The 10,274-nt window shown below is 37.4% G+C and overlaps 1 protein-coding gene across 2 annotated transcripts; it reads right to left on the bottom strand.

Moving 5' to 3' along the window:
- Nucleotides 1-661: 661 nt before the first annotated feature.
- On the bottom strand, nt 662-9,513 carry Xe7. Of its 2 annotated transcripts, XM_026642379.2 has the most exons (9): nt 9,356-9,513; nt 8,238-9,052; nt 7,845-8,052; nt 6,757-6,910; nt 6,232-6,384; nt 5,303-5,380; nt 3,129-3,249; nt 1,626-1,850; nt 662-920 (listed from the first exon to the last, which is right to left on the bottom strand). In XM_026642379.2, the coding sequence occupies exons 2-9, from the start codon at nt 9,002-9,004 to the stop codon at nt 686-688; spliced, it is 1,941 nt and encodes a 646-aa protein (XP_026498164.2). In that variant the 5' UTR covers nt 9,005-9,052; nt 9,356-9,513; the 3' UTR covers nt 662-685. The 2 variants fall into 2 exon arrangements, with proteins under 2 accessions (XP_026498164.2, XP_026498162.2); XM_026642377.2 differs by having other exon boundaries at nt 8,238-9,511.
- Between the last annotated feature and the right edge of the window lie 761 nt (nt 9,514-10,274).

Here is a 10,274-nt window from a genome sequence, read left to right on the forward strand (position 1 = left end):
AAGCTAAGTATCAAAGAACACAATGGTATAATATTGAATATACCACATCATTTGAACTAAATTCACGAATGATAAATTAATTCAATGAAATTATGTAAATTTTAATAATCATTACTTTCATTTGTACACATTTTTTATTATTTATTTATTTATATACAAGTTTCCTAATGTTACCTTTATTATATACAAACTGTGGTTTCCTATAATTGTAAGAACTCAAATTGTAATCATACTTTCGCGCCATTTTTGCTACATGCTGTGTACTTTTGTTGGAAATACAAATAAATAAATATACCGAGAGCGGTTATACCGGACTGAAACTGACTGTTTCACCTCTTACTTAAACGCTATCGAACCTATTTTTCAAATTTGTACCTTTCATGACGTCCCTCGAAATATATATATTTTTATACTATAAGTGGCAAACGAGCAGGAAGCTCACCCGATGGAAAGTGATGCTCTTTTCTTGAAGGTTCCCAAGTTGTATCGGTTCGGAAAAGTGCCAGCGAATATTTTCATGAGAATATATAATAAGATGTAATTAATTAATAATAATTATTATTACTCTGTAATAAATCTTGCGGTAGTGTACGTCGACCGAGTTAACTTGCATTTTTTAAGAAAATATAGAATCTTCTATCAATATATAAAAACGACAGAATTCATTAAATAAATTATTTATTATCTATTTCTTAGGACTCTTCGACCACGACTTGCTCCCCTCTGCCTGCTTGGGCAGCGACCAGCTCCTCGACCTGTGTCTCCGCTCGGGGGGCCCGCGACTGTCCGCACGAGGCTGTGTGTCCGTCTGTTTGGGGCTTGGCGTTCGACATCTCGACTTAGAGCGGGATTTTGTCTTGGAACGACGGCTTCGGGATTTCGACCGCCGTCGTGATCTTGAATTTGAACGGCTGTGAGATCTGAAAAATTTTTTTTCGCATTAGTATGCCCCAAAGTCTAGAAGTGATTTTTTTTGTAAACAAAAATCACTCAAACCACATTACAACCATTTCCTTTATAGCATTATAAACAAAATATAGTACACTTAATAAAGTCTCCAAAGAGACTTGAAGAAATCTACAACAAACAAGTACTCATAGTCATTGTTACATGTTACTATTTCTTACAGTAGGCGCAATCTACAACAAAAATTATAAATATGGCGGCTAGCTGGTAAACCTTAGTAACTTTTTTTTGTGTCTCCGTGAGTTGGAGACACAAATAAAAACATTTGTGCACAACATGGACTACCTTTTTTATGACATAGGTGGGCGGACGTGCAAGTAGGCCACCTGATTTTAAGTGGTTACCGTCGCCCATAGACAATAGCGCTATAAGAAATATTAACCATTCCTTACTACGAACTAATGTTATATCCCTTGTGCCTGTTGTTACACAGACTCACATACCCTTCAAACCGAACACAACAATACTGTGTACTGCTTTTTAGCGGTAGAATATCTGATGAGTAGGTAGTATCTACCCAGATGGGCTAGCACAAAGCCCTACCATCAAGTAAATCAACCAACCTGATCATATAGTACAGTGGTAGTGTTTTAGTTTCACGTGAATTTCACATTCAATCATACAATAAACTTTGATGTAATTTAATAACAAATGTCTACCTTGACCTCCGGCTCCTCGACCTCGAACGTCGCGTCCTACTCCTGGATCTTCTACTTCTGGATCTTCTGCTTCTCGAGCGCGAGCGCGAGTATGAGCGGCGGCGGGAGCGGGAGCGTGAACGGGAGTATGACCGGCGCCGCGAGTGCGAGCGGGAACGGGATCGCGAGCGAGAGCGATTATCGTGCTCATTGCGGTGCCCCGCTTCGGTTAACTTCTTGAAATATCTGAAAAACAATATCAATAACGTATGTTGTAATGAAAATAATAATTTAAAAGCAATTAAGCTCTTGCCAAAGGCTGTGCATGTTTTCTTTCACCAGATAAAAGAGACCTTAACCTTAATTCCATATAATTTGTCTTTAATGCTAAAGGAAATCATTCCACAGGTAAATAATTTTTATATGAAGTAGACTTGCACATGCAATGATCATACGCACTGTATTGTTAAACTTGTTCGCAAACGGGTTTGGAGCCCTAGAATTCATATTTAGTTTTTCCAATCAATGCACAAGATCATTCTTTTCAAGGAAAATCCAAACGAATAACACCTACCCGGATCATTCTGTAGGTAGGTAACGGTAGGTTTTATTCGTTTTAATGTACTTTCCCAAAGCAACAAATTTTAGAAATATACGAGGCTGAATCAAACCGTTCTTGGAATCCATATAAAAATATGAAAAAAAATCTATCATGTTATTATTCTACACGATCTCTTCTTAATTCATTAATTTGGTGTGACGTACTTCTGACCTTCTTATTCATTTCTGAAACCTATCTATGGCACAAAAGGACAATTGTGACACTTGCAAAATTCAGTTACAAGAGTACGTTTTTCTAAGCGCTGATGATTACGTGGAGCGAAAGACTGAGAGTAGAAAAAACACACCTAAATACTTTGGATGTAAATCTACATAATGTTCAGTAATCGTCTGTTTTTTGAAGTTATCAAAGAAAAATCGCGAAAATAGTGAAGGAATCTCTACCATCCCACAACTCAATATAACTTTGCCAGCTGTAAGGGCAACTGCAATTCACGAAAAGAATCCGTCGTATCGAGACAGTCTCTTTTTCTCAGAATATATCAGATTCACACTGGAACATCAAAACGCTTTGAAAAATAAGCAAACGTCGCATATCGATTTCGTCGATAAATATTTGCGATCTCAGCTAAACGATTATTTTTATGTTCCTTCAATTTCCAAATCCAATTTCTCAACTTTTCACACCGGCGGTCGAGGGCCGCTCGAATCGCTCTCATCTTTACCGCTCGATCTATCTCCTATTTAAATCCGGCAACCCAGAAAACGACCGTAGAATACGGCAAAACGGTATCCCGCTGAACGCTCCAAAAGTCCTCGTTCCACGATTCGGCACGACACAATCGATCGCCTGCGAAGTATACGACGATGATATAAATCTTCCGAAAACTTTTTGATTCGACCCCGCTACTTTTTAAAGCTACAACATTTGGGCCTCCGAGCATAAGAGCGGGAGGGGCGTACTGGTAGTACTGGTGCGTGGCGTCGGGCCCGTCGAAGTGCGGCAGGCGGCCGCGCCCGCGCGCGCGCCCGCGGCCCCGCGCGCGCCGCGCCTCCGCGAAGTACGCGCCGCGCGGGAAGTACGCTGCACACACGCACACCGTCACCTCTCTACTCGACTCGTGGCCTACTGCACGGGCCGCGTGCGGTCTTAAATCTATTCACTCTTTTATATACAACTTACTATACAAGTACTTACAGAATAAATATTTTACTAAATGTACAGAATATCTCTAGCAGATATTCTCTTAAGCTGCTGACCTGCGCCATCTTTAAATAGAATAACAATCGCGGGAACGTCTCAGCATAACGTTTTCCAGTAGTAATGTAAGAATTCGCTCAATGCGTGCAAGTATTATCTGTATTATATGTCTGTGTGTGTGTGTGTGTGTGTGTGTGTATTTATCTAGTAAATTATACATGTATTATACTTTTAAACCTTCCTCTTGAATCATTCTATCTAATATAGAAAACCGTATCAAAATCCATTTCGTAGTTTTAAACACATAAGCATACACAGGGACAGACAGCGGGAAGCGACTATCTTTTATAGTATGTAGTGAAAAGTGTTTAATTTTACAGAAAAAGTAAATTAAGTATTTCTAATACCCAAGAGGACAATATAATCAAATATAATATATACATATATATTGCTACTGTAAAATTTATACGATACAATACCATATATAATCTCTGCGAAACGAAGCTCTTTTTTGTTAATGCGTCAAAAGTGCTGTCACTTTAATAGGGTATTCTACTATGTTTGAAAAAGTACTTCAAAATGATGATTTTCCTAATAAAAAGCCACAAAAAATATATTACAATAAAATAAACACGCTTTTTGTTATGACAATTAAATGAAATTTTAAACCTTTTTTATTCCCGCAAAAACGCTGTCAGTAATTTTGATGACGTCATATTGTTAAAAACAACAGTCGTGTATGTACGACCGGTAGTCATTCAAAGTTAACAGCTATAAATATTTGGTATTATTTAGAAAAATTATGAATTACAATCGCTATCGTTGGAGTGTAATGTGCCAATACTAGCATTAAAACTCCAGAAATTATCAAAGTGCCAGATGATACTGAAATTACAGTTTTTGCCTATGTGACGCCACACTACGGAGGCTCGTGTTTTAGGTCACGTGATATACAGACTAAAAATGACGACTTTTAATTTTATTTTAATATAATAAATTAATAATGCGCTTTTATGATTCAATATCAAAATATTTAAGTATATTTCTACATATATTTAAATTTTTATCAAATTTCATGATTTATTTTTCACTACCGAAAATACCCTATTGCTAATTATTGACGTACTAACACCGGGCCGATAAAAAATATTAGGTTTTTCCATCGAAAAATTCAAAGTAACAGTCTGGAAGTCTGGGAAGAGTTCCAGGACCTGAACTCATCCTGATCGTGTCGGATTTGCAGTCCCATCGGAACTTGAGAGAATAGAACGGGTGCCTGTGTTTGCTCACACACTTGTGCACTATGATATGTCCTGGGCAGTTGGCTGATATCCCTTAAGGTTGGCCGCCGTGACCGATAAGGTCAAAACATCATTATTATATCATTGTTTTACAAATAATTACACCCAAACCAGAGAGCCGAGAGAGAGTTGTTAGAACGCGTGCATCTTAACCGATGATTACGGGTTCAAGCCCAAAGAAGCACCACTAAATTTTCATGTGCTTAATTTGCGTTTATAATTCATCTCGTGTTCGGCGGTGAAGGAAAACATCTTGAGGAAACCTGCATGTGTCTAATTTCAACGAAATTCTGCCACGTGTGTATCTACCAACCCGAATTGGAGCAACTTGATGGAATATTCTAGAAACCTTCTCCTCAAAGGGAGAGGAGGCCTTAACCCAACAGTTGAAAATGTACAGGCTGTAATGTTGTTTAAAAATAAAGTATACATATGCACATATGAACGTTCGTTTGATTCAAATGTGCTTTCGTGTTAATCTCACTTGCGTGAAGAATTCTACCATGGTACCATCAACATGCAAAAGTTAGCGCGCGAGTCGTGTCAGAGATTTGGTACCCAAATAATAAATTTACCGAACAAAAGTAAACAGAAAAATAATCAGTTACTCATAAAAAATAGATCAATACTCATACTTTGCGGGTAAGCATACTGCGGTGGAACGGCTGGGAAGGGGTAGCCGAAGCCGTATGGCCCTGGATACCCGTACATTCCTGGAACAACACGATTTATCTTTAAAATAAAATCTACCGCCATGCGTGTGGCCAATATAACGATCATACGATATGGACGATATAAAAAATATTAAAACTCCATAAATTTGGTTGTTATTTTTTACAACTATCATTTGCCCAATTTGAAGCAAATTAACAATTATGGCTTTACTATTTCAGACTGTCTAAGAGACTCATTAATGGACTCGAAATTTCTAGAATGAATATGTTTGCACATCAAAAACACACCATACCTATTCAAAACACCCGGTCGAACAAAGTTTGAATGTTGACATGTTTATACGCGTGCGGTAAAGGTGTGGCAGGGCTTTGTGCGAGCCCGTCTAGGTATTCCAATTGCAATTTATTGTGCAATACTAAAAGTTTACGATTAATATAACTTTATTTATAATACAACACCATTGAACTTAACTACTTATTTCCACTTTAATTTTACTTCCAAAATTCCGATAACAGTTTCGTCGATGTTCAAAACGCCATTTTTTCGCAAAACCACAGTGAATATCATAAATTAATCGAGCTCTGCACCAATGGTATCGCTTCAATTTGCTGTAAAATGTTGTTTATTTGGCTTAGTTCCCAAGGTCAATATTGGTGGCGCATTGGCAATGTAAGGAATGGGTAATATTTCTTACGACTCCAATATGTATGGGCGGTGGTGACCCCTTAACACCAAGTGGCCCATTTGCCAGTCCGCCTACCTATACCACACCAGTCTTGGATTGAATAACAAGTCAATGAGTGTGATGGATTCAAATCATTATCATAATGTCATCACGCTCGTTGCTAATAATAGTATCATGCAGTCTGTATTTTAGTAATTGTCCCACCAGCAGTCTTGTTGTAGATGACCTCTCTCTCGGGAGTGGTCAGCTTCTCGGTCTTGACGCGCTTACGATCGCGTTCGTCTTCCGATATTGAGCTGATCGAAGACTCCCGCTTGGGTTTCTTTGTCTCCAGGGCTGACCGGATTATTATACGTCCTGGAAATTAAAGAAAACAATTTATTTGTCACATGAACCACACACCTATTGAAATGTGTTCTACGTAGACCGTCTGCTAAATTACAATGTAAACAATAGTTGTATAAGTTTCGTTCTGGCAACCCGGGGACTAACGACCCGAGTTGGACATGCCACTGGCGCCCTTTTATATTCGACGAGTCGGTGGACTGGTTCCAGAGCAGTCTTTGACAGTAGAAATCATGGACCAATTGAGATGCAGGAGAGCGAGGAGACTCCAGACCTTGGCGCCCTAATGTCGGCACCGACGGCGACAGTTAAAAGTCCCGCTGAACGTTCATAGACTGTTACTAATCTTACTTTGAAATATACTCTAAAAATATTCCTTCATACCATCTAGTGCATGTCTGAGCCGTTCCCTCTGTTCTTCAAGAGCTTTTTCTTGTTGTTGTTTATAATTGTCGACTATTCTTTGCCGAGCAAAACAATCACTTGCATTATAATAGCGTGCTGTTCTTTTGCTACTCTGGTGGAGCTCTGGACGAAGCTGTAAATTAATTTACAATACATTACAATTGTTCATTGACTGTTTCCAAATCATACTAGTCTCCTCCTAATCAATTTTGGTTGAAAAGTAATTAAAGTGGAATCATATACACTCCATATATGGAAAGGACATTAGATTTAAATATTCCTTGTAATGTATTTGCTATATTATTGCACTACAAGAATTCTTGAATTTTTACATATTTTTTTTTACATTAACAGCCTGTAACCACTACTGGGCTAAGGCCTCCTGTCCGTTTGAGGAGAAGATTTGGAGCATATTCCACCACGCTGCTCCAATGCGAGTTGGTGGAATACACATGTGGCAGAATTTCGTTGAAATTAGACACATGCAGGTTTCCTCATGTTGTTTTCCTTCACCGCCGAGCACGAGATGAATTATAAACACAAATTAAGCACATGAAAATTCAGTGGTGCTTGCCTGGGTTTGAACCTGAAATCATCTGTTAAGATGCACATGATCTAATCACTGGGCCATCTCGGCTCTTCTCGATTCTTGAATAATATATATTAATCAATGCTACCATTTAACTACAACATTTATGCTATTTAATTTTACGTTCAGTTATAATAACATAATGGGTCTTTAATGAATACCATTGAATAATAAACATCCAGACCAGGATATGGCATCAATTAAATATCAAAGTTATTTAATTATCTTTACTCCTCCTGTAGTTCCAGAATGTATATTAGACAAGTACACACAATCACATGTACACTCTTGATTCTGTCCTTTTCATAATCATAGCGACAATACAAGACTCAGATCAGAATTGTATATCCCAACCAATAATATCAAGACAGTTCAACGTTGAATTGTCTATATGTCTTAAATTTAAGTGCTGTTGAAACAGCGATGCTAAATTGAACAATATGTTGAAAATTTAACAATTATTTCTACTAAAACATACCTCGATTCTCTTAAACAGCTCATCAATCAATCTTAAAGCTTGTAATCTTTTCTGAGTTTTCAGTAACTTCTTCTGCTCCTCTGCCACTCTTTTATTGAGATCCACATTATCCTTCGCCATCAATTTAGCAAGCTGTTTCTTTTTTCTCCTTTCTTCTCTCTCTCTCATCTTTTCGAGTTTTTCTTTTTCATGGTGATCAATTTTTTGCCTAAAACATAAATAAGTATATGAAAGTTTCTTTTTTTTTTTTTTAAACTTACACATTGCCAATAATCAATTGATTGGAGGAGACATACTCAACATAATTGTCTGTATTTATATTTATAGGATAATAAAAGTGTATGTACAATTTTTTTGCTTAAAATTATTTAATTTAAATAAGGGATAAGCTACCTTTCCTTGGCTTCTCGCTTTGCCATTTTCTCTTTTTCCCGTTTTTCTTCTTCCTCCTTCGCCCTCTGCCTGGCTGACAGCCTCTCTCGAACTATAGACCTCCTTTTAACAGCAGCATCTGTCATATGTTTTGTCTTATCGAAGTCCACTTGTATGCTGCACCATTCGGCAATGTCTTTATTTTTCCGCAACAACTTACAACCCCTTAAAGAATCCATGCACCTTACAAAACCAGCATATTCACTGAACTGCACATATCCTTCAAAATATAATGAGGCATCTTGAGCAGGTATTGTAATACCTCTCATAGGAGCTTTCATTTGCATACGAAAAGGATCAGCAGCTGGTATATCCACCTGTCTCACTATGCCATATCTTTCGAATACTTTCTTGAATATACTCTCAGAAGGAGGGGCATCATCATCTACGTCGCGGTCATGAACAAACCATCTGATAGGTAAATTCTTTATGTGAATTGTGTCAGGTCTCTCGCCGGGCTTCATTTCGTCCATGTCTGTCGCATCTCGAAAGAACGAATCCCAGGCGTGGCGACTCGGGAAATCAGACTTCACTTCCGCAACTTTAACTTTCAAGGGTTCTGGGTAATCTGTTAACTGTATTATTCTGTCTTCGAGGCGTGCCAGGACACGATCTAGTTTCTGGCGATTTTCCAGTTCAGCGTCGAACCTAATCACTTCAGAACTGTGCTTTGACACTTTCAAAATAGAGAAGTTATCAGGTTGGATCATTTTCCGTAACTTCTCCATCAATTCCCAATTGGACAATGACTTGCCGTGTACCTTTTGCGCGGGGAGCTGGACAGAAATGTTTAGCTTTGCAAACGATTTAAGATACAAACGCTGTGGCAAATACAACACCACAACGTCTGATGAATCTCTACAAACTTGAATACTCATCTTGACTTATTTATTTTATATATTATTCGATTGAAAGTAATGCTTATTTTTATAATTTTAATATTACAATAATTACATCCTAAGTTATATCCTAAAAATGCTAAGTAAATTAAATACTTAAAATAATTAATATAAAAATGCTAGTTTTATGTCTATGTAATATTTATATAAAATAATAAAGAGAAGGTTCAATGAAATGACCAAAGAGTAATCCTAATTTAGCTCCCATCGTTTGCGCCACTTTAACAATTACTGAATATTTTAAGTAAAACTTGTAATAGTTCAATCACGATAAAGATATTCTAAGTTTTTATTTAATTTATTATAATGTTAGTCAGTTGTCACAGAATACAGATATACAAAGATTAAAAATCATTTTTTGACAGATCTTGATAATCTTTTTTAAAGATGTTATACATAAAGCCAAAGCACTCCACCATACAACCTATGACAACATTTTATTATTAATTTGTAGGTATTTTTAGGTTTCACAAAACTGCTTATATGATTAATGTGGAACTTTCCCATTATTTTAGTTTATAATTTTAAATTGAGTATAGACTATAATGTATTTAGGTAGACGACACATGAAACTTTTCAGTACTCCATGGATTCACCGTGCGGGTAACCGTGTGGTAGAGAGGGAAATTTCGAGCAGTTCCCGGGTATTGCGACCCAGGAGTAGGTTTTAGGTAGTCCCCTAAGCAATGCGCATCAACTCTTACCTTCAATGTCGCCATCCCTGTTTAGTCAAATTTGGTAGTAACATGCTAGCGCAGCTTTGGTTATTCGTTATATCAAAGAACTAACTGGTTATCTCCACAGGACAAGGTCTTTTAGAAAATAGATTTTGCTGATATACCTCTCGCTCCCACATCCACCGCATATAAATTATCCACATAGCCATTTATGGTGAACTCTAGGTTTATTACTTAGTTCGTATTATTTATTAATTTTTATCGCTTATTACCGCACAATGGAAAATATGAAATATCGGTATATTTACGAGTACGAGTTCTACCGTGGCACCAGTGCTGCAGAAACAGCTCGAAGGATTAATGATGTGTACGGCGCTGGTGTCGCAAAAGAAAACACGGTACGTTTTTGGATCCAACGTTTT

This window comes from Vanessa tameamea, chromosome 14, assembly GCF_037043105.1.
Source record: "Vanessa tameamea isolate UH-Manoa-2023 chromosome 14, ilVanTame1 primary haplotype, whole genome shotgun sequence".
Lineage (NCBI taxonomy): Eukaryota > Metazoa > Arthropoda > Insecta > Lepidoptera > Nymphalidae > Vanessa > Vanessa tameamea.